Source organism: Muntiacus reevesi, chromosome 5, assembly GCF_963930625.1.
Source record: "Muntiacus reevesi chromosome 5, mMunRee1.1, whole genome shotgun sequence".
Lineage (NCBI taxonomy): Eukaryota > Metazoa > Chordata > Mammalia > Artiodactyla > Cervidae > Muntiacus > Muntiacus reevesi.
In genome coordinates, this window is record NC_089253.1 from 26,707,228 (window position 1) to 26,727,797 (window position 20,570).

At 36.5% G+C, this 20,570-nt stretch overlaps 1 protein-coding gene and 1 pseudogene across 1 annotated transcript; both read right to left on the reverse strand.

Moving 5' to 3' along the window:
* Positions 1-4,816: 4,816 nt before the first annotated feature.
* On the reverse strand, positions 4,817-5,749 carry LOC136168754 (olfactory receptor 8B3-like). The gene has a single exon (XM_065936449.1). It carries the CDS (start codon positions 5,747-5,749, stop codon positions 4,817-4,819), a length of 933 nt encoding a protein of 310 aa, XP_065792521.1.
* Positions 5,750-14,553: 8,804 nt separating this feature from the next.
* LOC136169248 (olfactory receptor 8B3-like) lies at positions 14,554-15,553 on the reverse strand (annotated as a pseudogene).
* Positions 15,554-20,570: the final 5,017 nt, after the last annotated feature.

Sequence of the window (20,570 nt, forward strand, 5' to 3'; positions counted from 1 at the left end):
TTGGAAGAGGGTGTTTGCTATGACCAGTGCATTCTCTTGGCAAAACTCTATTAGCCTTTGTCCTGCTTCATTTTGTACTCCAAGGCCAAATTTGCCTGTTACTCCAGGTATTTCTTGACTTCATACTTTTGCATTCCAGTCCCCTATAAGGAAAAGGACATCTTTTTTTGGGTGTTAGTTCTAAAAGTATTGTAGGTCTTCACTGAACCATTCCTTCAGCTTCTTCAGCATTACTGATTGGGGCATAGACTTGGATTACTGTGATATTGAATGGTTTGCCTTGAAAATGAAGAGAAATCATTCTGTCATTTTTGAGATTTCATCCAAGTACTGCATTTCAGACTGTTTTGTTGACTATCAGGGCTACTTCAATTTTTCTAAGGGATTCTTACCCACAGTAGTAGATACAATGGTCATCTGAGTTAAATTCACCCATTCCAGTCCATTTTAGTTCACTAATTCCTAAAATGTCGATATTCACTCTTGCTATCTCCTGTTTGATCACTTTCAATTTACCTTGATTCACAGACCTAACACTCCAGGTTCCTATCCAATATTGTTCTTTACAAAACTGCATTTTACTTCAATCACCAATCACATCCAAAACTGGGTATTATTTTTGCTTTGGCTCCATCTCTTCATTTCTCTATTGTTCTCCAGTACCATATTGGGCACCTACCAACCTGGGAAGGTCATCTTTCAGTGTCCTATCCTTTCGACTTTTCATACTGTTCATGGGGTTCTCAAGGCAAGAATACTGAATCCCAAAGAAAGGCAATGCCAAAGAAAGTTCAAACTACCGCACAACTGCACACATCTCACACACCAGTAAAGTAATGCTCAAAATTCTCCAAGCCAGGCTTCAACGGTACATGAGCCACGAACTTCCAGATGTTCAAGCCGGATTTAGAAAAGACAGAGGAAGCAGAGATCAATTTGCCAACATAGACTGGATCATCAAAACAGGAAGAGCGTTCCAGAAAAACATCCACTTCTGCTTTATTGACTATGCCAAAGACTTTGACTGTGTGGATCACAACAAACTGTGGAAAATTCTTCAAGAGATGGGAATACCAAACTACTTTACCTGCCTCCTGAGAAATCTGTATGCAAGTCAAGAAGCAACAGAACTGTATATAGTACAACAGACTGGTTCCAAATCAGGAAAGGAGTACATCAAGAGTGTACATTGTCAACTTGCTTTTTTAACTTACATACAGAATACATCATGCAAAATGGCGGGCTGAATGAAGCAAAAACTAGAATCAAGTTTCCAAAGAGAAATATTAATAACCTCAGATATGCAGATGACACCATCCTTATGGCAGAAAGTGAAGAGGATCTAAACAGCCTCTTGATGAAAGTGAAAGAGGAGAGTGAAATGACTGGCTTAAAACTCAACACTCAGAAAATTAAGATCCTGGCATCCAGTCCCACAACTTCATGCCAAATAGATGGAGAAACAATGGAAACAGTGAGAGACTTTAAGTTTTGGGGCTCCAAAACCACTGCTGTTTGTGACTGCAGCCATGAAATTAAAAGATTCTGCTTGCTCCTTGGAAGAAAAGCTATGACCAACCTAGACAGCATATTAAAAAGCAGAGACATTACTTTACCTACAAATGTCCGTCTAGTCAAAGCTATGATTTTTCTGATAGTCATGTTTGGATGTGAGAATTGGACTATAAAGAAAGCTGAGCACTGAAGTATTGATGCTTTTGTACTGTGATGTTGGAGAAGATTCTTGAGAGTCCCTTGGACTGCAAGGAGATCCAACCAGTCCATCCCAAAGAAAATCAGTCCTGAATATTCATTGGAAGGACTGATGCTGAAGCTGAAACTCCAAGACTGTGGCCACCTGATGTGAAGAATTGACTCATTGGAAATAACCCTGATGCTAGGAATGATTGAAGACTGAGGAGAAGAGTACAAGAGAGGATGGGATGCTTGGATGGCACAACCAACTCCAAGAACGTGAGTTTGAGTAAGCTTTGGGAATTTGTGATGGCATGCTGCAGTCTATGTGATCACAAAAAGTCAGACACAACTGAGCAACTGACCTGAACTGAGAAGATGGAAGCCAAGTTCCCCTTTCCTATTTACCTCAAAGTTCTCCCAGGAGTTACACATATACTGACAGAAGTAATAGTAAAGAGAAAAGTACAACACTAGTTCTAAGAGCAATGGTAACACTCTATTCATTCTCTTTATTATTAGTAGAAGTGGATTAATTCAGCTTGATGTCAGAGAGAATTTAAATATCCAAGGTGACTCCATTGTCCTACCACTCACTGAGGGACCTGGAAATTCCACCCTCAGAATGTAAAACTTCCCCACCCAGAGAGGAATTCTAAGATACAAAGGTATATATTTTGTACAGCAAAGCCTTGCATATAAACCACCTACTTCATCTGAAGCTAAAATGAATATACAATGAAATGTCATAAAGATGGAGAAAACACCAAGTGTGCCAGACTAAGGGAAAAATGGCATGTCTATCTTCAACATGGGCATTTGCTGACATAATCACTTTTGGGGAATAATTGTAACCATGTAAGATCTATTTTTGGATCTACCCACATGTAGAATATAAGTCTGTTGTTTAGTCACTACATCATGACCAACACTTTGGGGCCCCATTGACTGTAGTAACCGGGTTCCTCTGATATGGGATTTCCAAAGCAAGAATACTGGAGTGTTTTGCCAAAGCCTACTATATAGAAAATGAAAATTTAAATGTATACCTATCTCTTACATTTCTTCATTTGTGTGTGCTAGACTCTTCACAGTTACAAAATGTGTGTGGTGTTTTATTCTGTTTTTCTTTTACATAAACAATGAATAGTTGAAGCAATAATTATTATTTCTTCCTGAAATCAGCAAGCATTTCTAGTTCAACCCTTGTTCTTAGGAGGTGAAAACAGGAACCAAGTACCTGGAAGTGCTTGCAAAGATGGCAAGTGCATTGCATGCTCCCAGTAGGTTTTAGGCAATAATTTCACAAAACACAAGATTTGAAGGCAATCTTTGTATGTCTGTCTCTGTGTGTGCTTGTTTGTAGGGAGGTTGTGTAAAAGAGTGGAGGATGCAATGAAAACAATTAGTAAATTTTCTTTCTGCTTTCTATAATTGCCTAGAGAGTCCATGCTTTCACACTGAATTGGGTGGAAAAAAGAAGTGTTAGTGACTCAGTCATGTCCGACTCTAAGACCTGATGGATAAGCCTGCCAGGCTTATCTATCCATGGAATTCTCCAGACAAGATTATTGGAATGGGTTGCATTTCCTTCTCCAGGGAATCTTCCCAATCCAAGGATCAAACTCATTATAATCTGAGCCACCAGAGAAGCTCTCCTATTACACAGACACAGGAGAAACTTGACTTGCCTGTTTAACTCTCAGCTGTAAAATTTCAATAGAATTATATTTTCTCTCATAATTTCTTTAGTACATAACACAAAAAAGCAAACACTATAAAGGATAGCTCTGGGTTATACATGTAAACACTCTACGTTGATTCCCCCCTTTTTTTAGTGAGGTCCAAATAAATACTTGGTGGCTCAGATGGTAAAGAATCTGCCTGCAATGCAGGAGATGTAGGTTCAATCCTTGGATCGGGAAGATCTCTAGAGGAGGGCATGGTAACCCACTCCAGTATTCTTGCCTGGAGAATCCCATGGACAGAGGAGCTTGGTAGGGTATAGTCCATAGGGTCGCAAAGAGTCGGACACGACTGAGCAACTAACACAAAGAAACAAACAGAGCTTGAGTTGATAATTAAAGTGAGAACTAGGTTATTTCTTCTAAAACTTTGCTAAACACAATGTCTACAATGGTATGCCAATTTTAAAATTACTTTTTCCTTAAATAATCTGAAAGAATGAAATCTAATTTTAAAGAAAGCTTATTGTTTCTAAAAATGAAATGTTTGATTTTTATTTTAAGGCTTCTCAAATGAAAGATTTTTGACCAACTTTTAACACAATTTTGGCACCTCTAATAGTGATAAAATATATAATGGAATAGATGGGCCTCTATAATGCCTACAAATGTTCCCAAACTGTGTAATTATTATTTGCTTGTTTAGATACACTTTAGAGGCAGAAGTATACTAAGATTAGTGGACTTAAAATCAGAAAGCTAAATTTGGTCTAGACTTTTTTATTGAAAAGATATATAACTGCAAATAAGGCAATAACTACATTAAATTTTATTCTCCCAAACAAGCAATAAATATATATTGACAATCCATTATGTACAGGACTGGGTGTGCAAAAGTAAGAAAATCCTTTGCCAAATGAAGCATAATATGAAGTGTTTACAGATGCAAAATGGGATATACTAAACAGTCAGTATAGAACCTTCCATCTCAGGTGTTAAAGGAGAAATAAATATTCTTTCTCAGTGAAGGCTAGAGAGAAAAGAAAATCAAACATTGTCTGATTCATGTTTCCAATGGCAACAGGCAGATAAAACATCTTTAATGACACTGTGTCAGTCTAATATTCCCTGATTTCATCATCTATAGAACGGTCTTCTATTTCCAGAGAGAAAAACATTCAAAATGATAATGAAAAAAACCCAGAGATAGTACTTTTCTTCTTACTAGTATTAGTAAGTGGGAAAAGAGGAAAGGAAATTGTGCAAATAGTGAGGAAAGAGAGAAGACCTACTCTATAAAAACTGAAAATAAATTAAGAGAAGATTCAAATTTTCTTCAACATGATGAGAAAGAAAAAAGAAGATTGTCAATAAAATTATTCTAAACACAGAAAATTCCTGCCCTGTGACTAAGTGCACAGAAAGATAGTTTCTAATTAAATTTGTCTTCTACTCAGAGTTTTTCTCAGAGCAATTTTCACATCTTTATTTCTCAAGCTGTAGATTAAAGGATTCATCACGGCAACCACATTGGTGTAAAAGAGAGAAGAGATCTTTCTCTCATTCATAGACCCAGCAAAAGATGGTTTGAGATACATAAATATACATGATCCAAAGAACAGAGAAACAGCAATGATGTGGGAACTGCAGGTATTGAAGGCTTTGGACCTGCCCTCTGTGGAGCGTATTCGGAGGATGTTGGTGAGGATGAGGCCATAAGAGACAATGATGGTGAGATTGGGTACAATGATATTAATACCTGCCACAATGAAAAGTTCTAGCTCATTGACATAGGTACTTGTGCAGGAGAGCTGAAACAGAGGGAGAATATCACAAAAATAATGGTTGATGGTGTTTGCATCACAGAATGTCAGTCTCAGCATGCATCCAGTGTGAGCCATGGCACAAGAAAATGCCACCAAGTAGGAACCAAGAATAAGGCTGGAACACACTTTAGGAGACATAACAACATTATACAAAAGTGGGTTGCAGATGGCCACATAGCGATCATAGGCCATTGATGTCAGCACATAGATTTCAGAAATACAAAAAAAACAGAAAAAATAAAGCTGAGTCATGCACCCCAAGTAAGAAATAATATTCTTCTTTGATATGAAATTAATCATCATTTTGGGTGTAAACACAGAAGAATAACAGAGATCTATGAAGGACAAGTTAAAGAGGAAAAAGTACATGGGGGTGTGTAGGTGTGAATTTAGCCCAATTAGAACTATCAACCCCAAATTCCCCATCACAGTGACCACATACATTACTAGAAACAGGAGAAACAGGGGGAGTTGGAGATACGGTTGGTCTGTTAATCCCAACAGAATGAATTCAGTCACAAAAGAGTCGTTTCCAGGAGTCATACTTCTCTAAGGGCATCTGTGGATTTAGGAGAAAATAATAAGATTAGAAAACACCTCAGTTCTTGCCATAATATTTCATCTTACAATAGAGTGTATACACTGTCAATGCATGAGCTTAGACCTTACCTAGATGCGTGGAATTTACCTTTACCATTATCATGATACAGAGTGAAATGGACTTTCACTTTATCATAGCTTTTATAAGCTAATATAGCAAAGGCATCACAAACTTAGCCTATAGTGGGAAGACCACAGGCAATGATGACACTGGAAAAACTAAGGGAGAACTGTTGATCAGGACAGGGTTGTATGACTTTCCTCTCAAAGTTTCCTCATTCACCTCAACTCTTTCCTCACCAGTAAAATCGGAGGCAGTGTTCCTAGCAACCTGGTGCCAGCTTCTAACGCAGATTAGTCTTGACTGGTAGGAACCAACAACACTGTTTCTAATACAAAATGAAGGCACCAGAATCCTCCTGAGGTTAAGTTACTTTCCCTGTTAGAGAGTAAAAGCTACAAAGGTAGAAGACAGAGTTCCACCTACTTAGAGGAGACTTCCTGATTGATATACTCTTTGAGCCCCTGAATGACTCTAAATATTCTCTGACCAATCCCCTGAAGAGATTTTCCCACAAGCTTCACTTGAGTCTCAGAACTACACAGAATAGGAAAGAATGAACTTTAGGTCCCTGGATTTTCGTCTCAAAACAAGGATTATATGTTGTAAATTGAATTCAGAAACTTACCCTCCTTAGTTCAGAAAACCTCAGGGCTGGTTCTCTTATCAGTGGTCTCTACCCAGTTGATACTGGAAATGCATTTTCAGATTCTTGAGGCTTAATTCCTTTGATTCTAAGGGAGACAACCTGACTTAAATCAGCATATTTCTTGGAAATTTTTCTTAACTAATATAATATCTGATAATTATTTTCAGTGCCTTCGAACAGCAGAGAAAAATAAGCCTTTTTATTATTACACTTGCTACCTGATTAGACACAGAAGATTTAATGTGCATGTAATGATGTGATGCATTTGGTTAAAAATAGGCTAGAAGCTTGTTCAATCTTTTCCCCAGGGTATAGATTATATGTATAAATGGGAATAAGGCAATTATATATCTTGGATCATGACCTGTCTTTTGTTTCTTGGGGGATCACTGTTTTACTCCTTTTCATTTTAGGTAATATACATCCCTCAGTATAAATATGAAGTAAATTCTCATCTCCTCATTACTTTCACCTCAAAGGAAAAACTACTTAATTATTTCATTCCCTTTTTATTCCCAGTTCCCCAATGTACATATTCTCTGTAAGGCTCCTATTTCCGGGTTTCCTTATTTCTTTACTGAAATTTTTCAAGTGTTGCAGTAACTCATTTCAATTCTTCTCTCTCTAGAATATCTGTGAAATAATTTGCAATGTTGTATACTCCTTCTATGGGGCTTCCCCAGTAGCTCAGTGGTAAAGAACCTGCCTGCCAATGCAAGAGACACAGGTTTGATCCCTGGGTCAGGAAGATCTCCTGGAGAAGGAAATGTGCAACTTCTTCCAGTATTCTTACCTGGAAATTCCATGGACAGAGGAGCCTGGTGGCTTATAGTCCATGATGTCACAAAGAGTTGGACATGACTTAGCAACTCAACAATATATTCCTTCTATAGTTTATACTTTTAAAAAACTTACTTGAAATTTCTACCTGATTCTCCTGCTGGGTCATTTTCTGTAACATTTCAGTAACTGAGATTATCAATTTCTTCTCATCGCAGAAAAGAATAGGGGCTATGGAGTTAGAGAGAGTGTTGTTAATCTTAAATTCTTACTTACAAACTATAATTCTTTGGGCAGGTGACTTCTCTTTCTGTTCCATCCTGTAAAATAGTGGTGGTAGAGACAGCTTCTGTTTCATTGGACTACCATGCTAATTTAATGGAAAAAGTCTAAGTGAACTAGTTGAGAAAGTACCTGGAATATGGTAAATAGTCAATAAATGTCAGCTGTCATTATCCATGCACATAAATTCCACTAGGTTCTCCACCATAACACTCAACAGAACTTTTTGCCACCTGAATACCTGTGTTCCTCTAGAAACTGTAAATTCTATAAAGAAAAACATTTCTTTTATTTTGTTTACTATATGGTTCCCAGATCTAAGACAATGCAGAGTACATAGAAGAAACTCAATAAATATTTCTGAAAATCATGTTATTTTTCTCTAAGATCCATCAGAAAATATTCAACATTTCTCTTACACCAAATCACAACATCTACAATCACAATATCTACAACCACAATGACCTCCACCTATGTCCTTTAGCCACCACACAACTTCTGGCTTTTGATGTTTAAACTGAACTACTGTAGTACTGAACTTTAATGGCTTCTAATGATTATTTTAGCATTTTCCAACATACTCATTCTTATTTAGCCATAAACATTGTCATGAAGCTCACTCTTATTTAGCTATATACACCGAAATCAGAAATCATTGCTCTCTCTCTCTCTAGTTCAGGTACCTTCAATGATTCTCCATTACCCACTTGAAAATTCAAGCAGTGTAATAAAAATATACTTCTCAAAATTATGATTAAATATTGGTTAAAACTAAATAAGAAATTGAATCAGAGTCATCTTTGATGAGAAGCCATGAAAAGACCAATTTGATTTATGAAGTCTTTTGCACAAATTAACCATTGTACAAAATTTAACCTTCTTAAAACCATAAAAAAGAAAATTAAAGAATGTTACTTTTCTGAGACAATGCAGTTGCTTTGGGAAATTCGATCTATTTTAGAAATATATATGTGTGTTTGTATGTGAAAAATAAACATTTATCAGTTCAGTTCAGTCGCTCAGTCCTGTCCGACTCTTTGCGACCCCATGAACCTCTCAGCACGCCAGGCCTCCCCGTCCATCACCAACTCCCGGAGTCCGATCAAACCCATGTCCATCGAGTCAGTGATGTCATCCAACCATCTCATCCTCTGTAGTCCCCCTCTCCTCCTGCCCTCAATCTTTCCCAGTATCAGGGTCTTTTTGAATGAGTCAGCTCTTTGCATTAGGTGGCCAAAGTATTGGAGTTTCAGCTTCAGCATCAGTCCTTCCAAGGAACACCCGGGACTGGTCTCCTTTAGGATGGACTGGTTGGATCTCCTTGCAGTTCAAGGGACTCTCAAGAGTCTTCTTCAACACCACAGTTCATTTCCCTTTTTTTTTTTTTTTTTTTTCATTTATTTTTATTAATTGGAGGCTACACCACAGTTCAAAAGCATCAATTCTTTGGCACTCAGCTTTCTTTATAGTCCAACTCTCACATCCATACATGACCACTGGAAAAACCATAGCCTTGACATAAGTCTATATTTATACACACATTGCTTACATTTAGTGGAAGGAGGGAAAAGATTACCATTTACAATATAAGAGGCTTCTCTTATTAGTAGGAAAGCATCAAACTCTCAAAAAAGTAGTTCCCCACGCACAAAGGAGTCACTTGTGCTACCAAAATTAAGTGATTTTTTTTTTCATAACAACTCCAAAGAGAGAAATGGAAAAGACCAATAGGAACTGAAATTCTAATGAATAAAAATTAAGAGTATGGCATCTAAAATTTTGGAGCTTTTTGCAATTTTTTCATAGCTCCCTTCTTGTTTAGAATCTTTCTAATATATTGTATAATATTTAAATCGACTAGTCAACTAAATTAGGTAAGAGAAGGTATGATACATGATACAGCATTTTGGAAAAGAGTCCAATGAAAAGAAAAAAGTACTAATTATGTGAACACAGGTCAGAAATACCCCCAAGAAACTTTACAAATGCTTATGATATTAATATTAAATAAGAGAGACTAGCCTCTCTTCAGGGAAATCCTTGTACCAGTCTTGGCTCTCCATCTCAAAGAAAGTCTGATTATACACGATAACGATTCCAGTGGAAGTTACGACGTATTGAGCTGACTAAGCAGACTGTGCCTCTGAGACACGAAGTAAAGATAATGAAGCAGAAAGAAGACCTGTCAGTCCATGTGATCAGAGGTCAGTTTTCATGTCCTCTTCAGAACCAAGTGTCCATAGTTGAGTGCCCTTTCATTTCCTCAAAAAATTCCATAGCCAGAAATTTCTGAACAAATAAAAGAATGAAAAATGCATGCAGAAATGCGTCTTAACAAATCCCGCAGTGTAACAGTATATGCATTATTTGAAAAGACGTGCTGTAATCTGGGGTTCACTCTATTTAGGGTATAAACTATCCTATCAATGAACCATTTACAAGAAAGATATCTTGCCTCTGAGATACATTAGATCATAAATTCTCCAAACAGTCTACACATAGTAGATGACAGGTGAGGAAAAAGAACATTGGGTCTAAAGATCCTCTTTTCCTAAAGGGGAAAAGAAAGCTTTCTTACAAATATCTGTCCTAAAAGTAACAACTGATTTGATTGTTCTGAAGTAACAATTTGATTCTTCTGAATCAAAACTACCAGAGAGTGAAAAATCAATCTCTGATAACTCTCCCTGTAAATTAAGGAAGAATGTTATTTGTCTCTGAGTAGGTCCTTGTCAGAGAATGTGGATTTTATCATTTGGAAATGTTTTGGAAATATTTTAAAATGTTTTCAAGATAATCTAAGTAGCCAGCTCCCATTGGTGGGAAATTTTGACTTGGATAAAACTTAAATTAATTTAAAAAATTGCTTTAGCAAATTTCCCAAATGAGGCCTCTTAAGAAAAATTTTAAAAATCAGATTAAGATACTTGAAATATATGGCTAACATTTTTAATTGCAGAAAAATTTATAATATTATGGGAGAACAATTTGGCAATTATTTTGCAAGCTACTTTCACATCTTATCTCACTCTAGGAAGACTTTGAGTTCTTCAGAGGAATGTTAATAGGTCCTCTGGAAAGCAGTTCTTTCTCTAATTTAAACTTTTTATTTTCAATTGGAGTATAGCTCATTCACAGTATTGTGATAGTTTCAGTTGACAGTGAAAAGATTCAGCCATATACATTCATTTTTCCCTTCTCCCCCAAACTCCTCTCCCATCCAAGCTGTCATATAGCATTAAGAAGAGTTCCCTGTGGTATACCAGAGGTTATCCATTTTTAAATATAGCAGTGTGTACATATCCATTCAAAACTCCCTAACTGTCTCTTCTCCCTTCCTTCCCCCAGCAACCATTAGTTGGTTCTCTAACTCAATGAGTCTCTTTCTGTTTTGTAAGTTCATTTGCATTATGTCTTGTTAGATCCTGAATATAAGGGATTTCATATGATATTTCCCCTTCTCTGTCTGACGTACTTTGCTCAGTATGACAGTCTCTAGGTCCATCCACATTGCTGTAAATGGCATTATTTCATTCTTTTTTAATGGCTGAGTAATATTCCATTTGCACCATAACTTCTTTATCCATTCCTGTACTGATGGATATTTAGATTGCTTCCATGTTTTGGCTATTGTAAATAGTGATTCAGTGAACTTTGGGGTACATGTTTATCTGTTCAGATCATGTTTTTCTCTAATATATGCCCGGGGGGATTGCAGGGTCATATGGTAGTTCTATTTTGTTTGCTAAGGAACCGCCATGCTGTTCTTCATAGTGCCTATACAAATTTACATTCCCACAAGCAGTGTAGAAAGGTTCCCTTCTCTCCACACCTTTTCCAGTATTTATTCTTTGTGGATTTTTTTGATGATAACCATTCTGGCAGGTGTGAGGTAATACTCAACCTAAAGTTAGTAGAAGTAAAGAAATCCTAACGAAAAGAACAGAAATAAATGCAGTAGACAAAGAAAACAGTTGTAAAGATCAATGAAATGAAAATATGGTTCCTTGAAAAGAAACAAAATTGATAAACCTTTAGCAAAACTTATCAAGTAAAAAGGAAGAGGACTCAAATCAATAAAATTAAAAATGAAAAATAAAAAGTTACAAATGACTCCACAGAAATACAAGGAATCATAAGAGACTACTATGAGCAACTGTATGCCAATAAAATGGACAACCTGGAATAAATGGACAAATCTTATAAACGGTCTCCTAAGACTGAGTCAGGAAGAAATGGAAAATATGAACAGACCAACCACAAACACTGAAATTGAAACTGTGATTAAAAAACTCCCAAAAAACAAAAGCCCAGGACCTGATAGTTTCACAGGCAAATTCTACCAAGAATTTAGAGAAGAGTTAATACATATGTTCCTGAAACTGTTCCAAAACATTGCAGAGGAAGGAAAACTTTCAAACTCATTCTATGAGGCCACCATTACCTGAAACCAAAGCCAGACAAAGATACCACAAAAAAAGAAAATTATAGGCCAATAGCATTGATGAAAATAGATGCAAAATGCCTCAACAAAATCCTAGCAATTTGAATCCAACAATATTTTGAAAAGATCACACACCATGATCAACTGGAATTCATCCCAGGTATGCAAAGATTTTTCAAATTCTGCAAATCAATCGATGTGATATACCACACTGACAAATTGAAGAATAAAAACAATATGATCATCTCAATAGATGTGCAATAAATTTTTGACAAAATTCAGCACCAATTTAAGATGAAAAAAAAAAAAAAAAAAACTCTCCAGAAATTGGGCATAGAGGGTACATATGTATGTGTGCTAAGTCATGTCCGACTCTTTGTGACACTATGAACTCTAGCCCACCAGGCTCCTTGGTCCATGGGATCCTCCAGGCAAGAATACTGGAGTGGGTTGCCATTTCCTTCTCCAGGGGATCTTCCCAACTCAATGGTCAAACTTGGGTCCCCTGCATTGCAGGCAGATTCTTTACCACCAGGGAAGCCCATAGTAATTAGGGACTAACAAAGACCCTTAGGCTTTTGAAAGTCTGTTTCTACCTGGTTTTGAACCACAGATCTTTGGCATGTGAGGCAAAAGTGATAATCACTATACTACAGAAACAAGGACTAGAGGGTACATATCTCAATATAATAAAGGCCATGTACAACAACCCACTCCAGTATCCTTGCCTGGAAAATTCCATGGGCAGGAGTCTGGTGGGCTACAGTCCATGGGGTCCCAAAGAGTAGGACACAACTGAGTGATTCTGCAGAGTCGTTTAAGCATTTTAAGGTATCCATTTCCCCATATTTTCTCAAAAGGAAAGTAATCCAAAAATCTATTCAAGAAAAGTCACAACTTGAGTTAGTCACCAAATATTTCTTTCAAATTATCATTCCTTAACAGCAATTTAAGGATTTTATACCTTAAAATCCATGAGGAAGTAGCCGGCAAAAGCAGAAGTGGTTTAGTTTTGCCCAGGTCACACAGTGTTGGAGTTTGATGAGTTTAATTTTTTAATTAGCAAATAAGTTTTCATTCTATTCATAGAAATCCTGTGATCTCTTTCATATTTCTAGGTCTTCCAGAAAAAAAGAAGGAATCATAAAAAAAGGATTTTATTTTCAAAAGTTTATTTCCTAGACTCCTTATCTCTAATTTGAGTTTTAATCAATAATAGTTATTTTACCTTCAGGGAAAAAAAAATGTTTTCTAGCTTTTTCCTCACATGTAGCCACAAGTTTTCTACTTTCATTTCAAAAAACACTACTATCATAAGCTCACTGTGTATCATAAATGTATGAAAGCTTTATTGACTAAACATTTAATGTACTGGTGGAATAGGTTAAAAAAAAAAAACCCATATTTAAATGCAATTCCTAAGCCTCATGAGAAATCCCCACAAAAACCTCTTATTTATTGGCAATGTGGCCTGTTGAACCTTGGCCTCATGACAGGATTCTGGACTCTTTAATCTCCCAAGCCCTGTTCCTTGAATTACAAACACTTGAAAGTGTTCCATTTTTTTTTCTTAGTTTATTGGAAAAATAATGTCCTTACTTAAACCAATCATCTCCCCACTATTCACATCCATAAGGCTTCCTATTTCCCAACAACAAGAACAAAATTAATTATTTTAATAAACAAACAAACAAAAAAACTAAAAAAACAAAAAATACTCATCCTGAGAAAAATTCATGTACCATCCCAGAGAAAAAGCACAATCAAATTTCAGATTAGAATGTTTTGCTCTGTGCCATGTTTACTGAAACAAAAATAATGAGATAAAGCAGAAGCGAAGTATACTGAGATTAGTAGACTTTAAATCATAAAACTGAATTTAGTCTAGATGTTTTCATTAAAATATATGCAACTGTAAATAAAGCAATAACTGCTGTGAGTTATACTTTCCCATCCAGGCAGTATATGTTAATAATCTGTTATGTGCAGGACTGGGTGTGTAAAAGTAAGAAAATTCTTTGTCAAAAAAACCAAAATGAGGACTGTTAACAAAAACAAAATTGTTTATACTTAGCCATTATGTAACTTTATATCTCAGGGATTAAATGAAATATACTCTTTCTCAGGGAAGACTGGAAGGAAAAGAAGAGAAAACATTGTCTGATTCATGCTTCCAATGGCAGATAAGACAACCATAAAGACACGACATCACACTGTGTTCCCTGATTTGATCATCCATAGACCAGTCTTTTATTTCAACAGGGAAAAAGTTCAAACTGATAGAAAAAAACAGATTTAATAATTTTTTTGAATAGTATTAATAAATGGCAGAAAGTGAGGAAAGGAAATTGTGTCAGTGTTAAGAAAAGAGAGACCAATTCTAAAAAAGCGGAAATAAATTGTGAGATGATTCAGATACCCTTCCACATGGTGAAAAAGAAATAAGAAGATTGTCAACAAAGTTACTATGATGAAACACAGAAACTTTCTGCCCTTGACCAACTTCACAGAGAGAGATACTCTATTCAAAATTATCTCCTACTCAGATTTTTGCTCAGAGCAGTTTTGACATCTTTATTTCTCAAACTATAGTTTAAGGGGTTCATCATAGCAACCACATTCGTGTAAAAGACAGAAGGGATTTTTTCCATATCCATAGAACCAGCAGAAGATGGTTTAAGATACATGAATGACATTGATCCAAAGAACAGAGAAACAGCAATGATGTGGGAAGTGCAAGTGCTGAAGCTTTGGACCTGCCCTCTGTGGACTTGATTTGGAGGATGTTGGTGAGGATGAGACAATAAAAGACAGGCTGTGAAACTGGGCACAATGATGTTGATGCCCACCACAATGAAAATGACCAACTCACTGACATAGGTACTTGTGCAGGAAAGCTGGAGCAAAAGCGTGGACATCACAGAAATAATGGTTGATGGTGTTTGCATCACAGAAGGTCAGTCTCAGCATGCATCCAGTGTGAGCCATGGCACCAGAAAATGCCATCAAGTAGGAAGCAAGCATAAGGCTGGAACACACTTTAGGGGACATGGCAGCATTATACAAGAGTGGATGACAGATGGCCACTTAGCGGTCATAGGCCATTGATATCAGCACACAGCATTCAGAAATGACAACAAAACAGAAAAAGTAAAGCTGAGTCATGCACCCCACGTAAGAAATAATATTCTTCTTTGATATGAAGTTAATCATCATTCTGGGTGTAAACACAGAAGAACAACAGAGATCTATAAAGGACAAGTTAAAGAGGAAAAAGTACATTATGGTATGTCGATGTAAATTCAGCCTAATTAAGATTATCAAGCCCAGGTTCCCCATCACAGAGACCATATACATACCTAGGAACAGGAAGGAAAAGTGAAGCAGGAGATCTGGTTGGTCTGTTAATCCCATCAAAATGAACTGAATCACGAAAGACCCATTTCCAGGAGCCATTCTTCTCTAAAGGACTCTGTGGATACAGGAGAAAGGGTTCCATTAGAGAACAACTCACCTCATCCAGTGTCCCATCCTACAAAACAGTATACACACTGCGAATGCCTGACACCATCCTGACCTGATCCCATACAGTCTGCCTTTTCCATTATCAGGATACAGAGTGAAGTGGACTTGCCTAATTAGAGTTTCAATAAGAAAATATAACAAAGGACATCACAACCATGCTATAGAGGGAAGGCAAGAGCTGCCATATGTAAATATACCTTCTGGAAACACCCAGGGAAAAGAAAGATGGACAAGGATTCAAGTCTTCTACTCTCTTCTCAACATTCCCTCATTCCTGTGAACTCTTCCCTCACCAGTACAAATGGAGGCAGTGACCCTAGCAACCTGGCACTGGCTTCTCATGCAGATTAGACCTTATGTGGCAGGAACCAGGAGCACTGTTTCTAAATCTAGATGAGGGGACCCGAGTCTACGAGAATTAAGTTACAATTTGTCACAGAGTAAAAATCATAAAGATAGAAGAGTGAGAGATCTACCTATTTAGAGGAAACTTCCTGACTGATATGTCTTTTGAGCCCCTCTAATATTCTCTGATTCCTCTCCAACAGATGCTTCCAGTAGTTTTCCTTGAGTCTCAACTGCACAAAATGAGAAAGAATGGACATATAATAGGTCCCTGGACTTTCATAACAAAACAAAGAATGAGTATTGCAAATTAAATTCAGAAACTCACCCAACTTTGATCTTAAAACTTCACTCCTGGCTCTCTTACCTAGGTCTTTTTTTTTTTTTTTTAATTGGAGGCTAATTACTTTGCAATATTGTGGTGGTTTTTGCCATACATTCACATGAATCAGCCATGGGTGTACATGTGTCCCCATCCTGATCCCCCCTCCCACCTCCCTCCCCATCCCATCCCTCAGGGTCATCCAAGTGCACCAGACCTGAGCACCCTGTCTCAGGCATCAAATCTGGACTGGCGATCTATTTCACATATGATAACATACATGTTTCAAATCTATTCTCTCAAATCATCCCATCCTCTCCTTCTCCCAAAGAGTCCCAAAATCTGTTCTTTATATCTGTGTTTCTTTTGCTGTCTCACATATAGAGTTATCGTTACCATCTTTCTAAATTCCATATATATTTGTTAATATACTGTTTTTCTTTCTGACTTACTTACTCTGTATAATAGGCTCCAGTTTCATCCACCTCATTAGAACTGACTCAAATGCATTCTTTTTAACAGCTGAGTAATATCCCATTGTGTATAGCTACCACAACTTTCTTATCCATTCATCTGCTGATGGACATCCAGGTTGCTTCCATGTCCTAGCTACGGTGTTGTGATGAACACTGGGGTACACATGTCTCTTTCAGTTCTTGTTTCCTTGGCATGTATGCCCAGCAGTGGGATCGCTGGGTCATATGGCAGTTCTATTTCCTGTTTTTTAAGGAATAGCCACAATGTTCTCCATAGTGGCTGCACTAGTTTGCCTTCCCACCAACACTGTAAGAGGCTTCTCTTTTCTCCACACCTTCTCCAGCATTTATTGTTTGTAGACTTTTTGATAACAGCTATTCTGACCAGCTTGAGATGGTACCTCACTGTGGTTTTGATTTGCATTTCTCTGATAATGAGTGATGTTGAGCACATTTTCATGTGTTTGTTAGCCATCTGTATGTCTTCTTTGGAGAAATGTCTGTTTAGTTCTTTGGTGCACGTTTTGATTGGGTCTTTTATTTTTCTGGAATTGAGCTGCAGGTGTTGCTTGTATATTTTTGAGATTAATTCTTTGTCAGTTGCTTTGTTTGCTATTATTTTCTCCCATTCTGAAAGGTGTCTTTTCACCTTGCTTATAGTTTCCTTGGTTATACAAAAGCTTTTGAGCTTAATTAGGTCCCATTTGTTTATTTTTGCTTTTATTTCCATTATTCTGGAAGGTGAATCATAGAGGATCCTTCTATGATTTACATCAGAGAGTGTTTTGCCTAAGTTTTCCTCTAGGAGTTTTATAGTTTCTGGTCTTACCTTTAGATCTTTAACCCATTTTGAGTTTATTTTTGTGTATGGTGTTAGAAAGTGTTCTAGTTTCATTCTTTTACAAGTGGTTGACAAGTTTTCCCAGCACCACTTGTTAAAGAGATTGTCTTTTCTCCATTGTATATTCTTTCCTCTGTCAAAGATAAGGTGCCTATAGGTGTGTGGATTTATCTCTGGGCTTTCTATTTTGTTCCATTGATCTATGTTTCTAGGTCTTTACCCTGTTGGTTCTGCAAATGTCATTTCACATTCTCCAGGCTTGATCCTTTTGATTTTAGGGGAGAGGAGTAGACATTAATTCACCTATGGCATGGAAATCTTTCTGAACTTCTGTAATTTCTGATATTTTCAGTGTTTTCATAAGATAGAAGAAAATAATACATTTATCATGCTTGTTACTTGATTAGGCACAGAAGATTTAATGTGAGTGTAATGATGTAATACATTTGGTGAAAAATAGGTCAGAATCTTGCTTGTTCCTACCCAGGGTTTAGGTTATATGGAATAAGGAAATTATGGATCTCAGTTCATGATCTGTAGAGTTCCTTAGGGACTCACTCTTTTAATCATTTTTTATTTTCTCTAAGGACTGTATACCCCTCAGGTAGATCCATAGTGAATTCCCATCTCCTCATTATCTACACCTCTGAGGGGAAAGTTACCACATTGTCTCATTCCCTCTTTATTCACATGTACTAAATGGACATGTTTCTACAAGAGATCTACTTTCAGGTTTCTTTATTTATTTATCAGAAATTCTTCAAATGTTGCAATCACTCATTTCACTTGTTCTCTCTCTGAGATGTCTCTGAAATAATCTCTAATATAGTACATCCCTCCTATAGTTTATCCTTTTAACATATACCTGAAATTTCTACCTGACTCTTCTACGGCCCATTTTCTGTAATATTTCAGTAACGGAAGTTATCAATTTCTTCTCATCATAGAAAAGAGTAGAGGCTATGCAGTTAGAGAGAATATTGTGAATTCTACCTTTCTTCTTCCACTTTTTACAAACTACATCTCTTGGGACAAGTTACTTAATCTCTTGGTTCACCTATGTAGAATAAGGAATGTCAAAACAGCATCTCTTTTTTTTTTTTTTTTTTTTTTTTTTGAGCTGTTGTGTTAAATAAATGGAAAGAAAAATAAGTAAAATTGTTGGAACACTGTCTGGCTTATAATAGTCAATAAATGTCAGCTGTTATTCACGTTCTTATAACTTTCAGTAGATTCTGTTTCATAACATTCGTCAGTCTTTTTCCCTTTAACTTGTGTTCCCCATAAACTGTAAATTCTATAAGGACAAAAGCTTATTTTATCTTGTTAAGTGTTTAGATCCTGAAACTAAGAACAATGCAGAGTACACAAAAAATAATTCAATGAGTACTTCTGAAACTCATCTTATTTTTGTCTAAGTGCTTTAAGGAAACATTCAAAACTTCTCTTATGCTAAGCTATCACAACTACAACCACGATGACTTCCATCCATGTCCCTCAGCCTCCACCCAACTTCAGAATTTGTCTTTAAACTAAACTATTGTAATGCTGAACTATAGTGACTCCTAACTATTATTTTAGCATTTTCCCACATATTCACTCTTATATGGTCATGAATACTGCTCCTTGAATAAGGTCTGAAAGCACAGATTTGTTCTTCCCTAGTTCAAGAATTTTCAATGGTTCTCTATACACTTGAAGAATGGAGCTATGTAATAAAAATGCAAGTCTCAAAACTATGATTTAGGCTTGGTCAAAATTAAATAAGAAATTGAGTCAGCATTATCCTTGATGAGAAGCCATGAAAATACCATTTTGATCCATCAAAGTATTTTGCACACATTACATATGGTACAAAATTTTAACCTTCTCAAAGACATAAAAAAGGAAGTTGGATAATGTTTACTTTTCAGAGACCACTCAATTCTCTTGGGAGATTCAACCCATTTTAGAAATATATATGAGTCTGTGCTAAAAATAAACCTACATGAGTCTATATTTAAACACACTACTTAAACTGAGTGGAAAAAGGGAGAATATTATTCTATGATAAAGAAAAGAGTTCTTTCATTGATAGAAAAGCATCAAAATCTCAAACAAAACAATGACTTGTGCTCCCCCAATTATGGGATTTGTTTGTTTTTAGTACGGTGATTTATTTGCTAAGTCATGTCCAATCCTTATGACCCCTGTGAACTGTAGCCTGCCAAGTTCCTCTATCCATGGGATTCTCCAGGGAAGAATACTGGAGTGGGCTGCCATTTCTTTCTCCAGGGGATCTTTCCAACCCAGGACTTGAACCCAGGTCTCCTGCATTGCCAGCAGATTTTTGACCAACTGAGCTACAAGGAAAACCCATTTTTAGTACGGCAACCTTTAAATGAGAGAGCTGGAAGAGACTGTTTGGCACTGATGAATGATGATGAATGAAAGTTCATCATTTCTGATAAATAAAAATTAAAACTATGTCATGTGAAATTTTAAATGTAGTCTTCTTTGAAACATCTTAGCTCTCCATCCCTTGTTTAGAATCTTTCCAATACATTATATAATATTTGAAATCACTAGTATAGCTAAATTAAATAAGAAAAGGAATATATACAGTGTAGCATTTTGGAAAAGAATCCACTCTTCACACCAACGCAGAGAAAGCTCTATCCTGGTTCACAAGCACAGGAGAAATCCAGGGCTTACGAGGTTGACTCTTAGCTTTAATACCTTCAGCAGAACTGCAACTTCCCTCAAAACGTGTCAGTGCCAATCACATAACTCAAGAAAGCAAAAACTACTAAGGGTAGCTGTGTTATGAATGCCAAATACTCTGACTTGATCTCCCCTCTTAAAAGAAGTATAAATATGGAAATACACAGCTTCCATTGCTAACTAAAACATGATTAAGTTGCTGAACAATCAGCAAAGTTGCCTCTTTTAAAATGTTACCATCTACAGTTTTCACAAACTGTATTCTAAGTTACTTAAAATTTTTTTTTTCTTTCCTGCTGTACAGTTCTTTTTTTTTTTTCATTTATTTTTATTAGT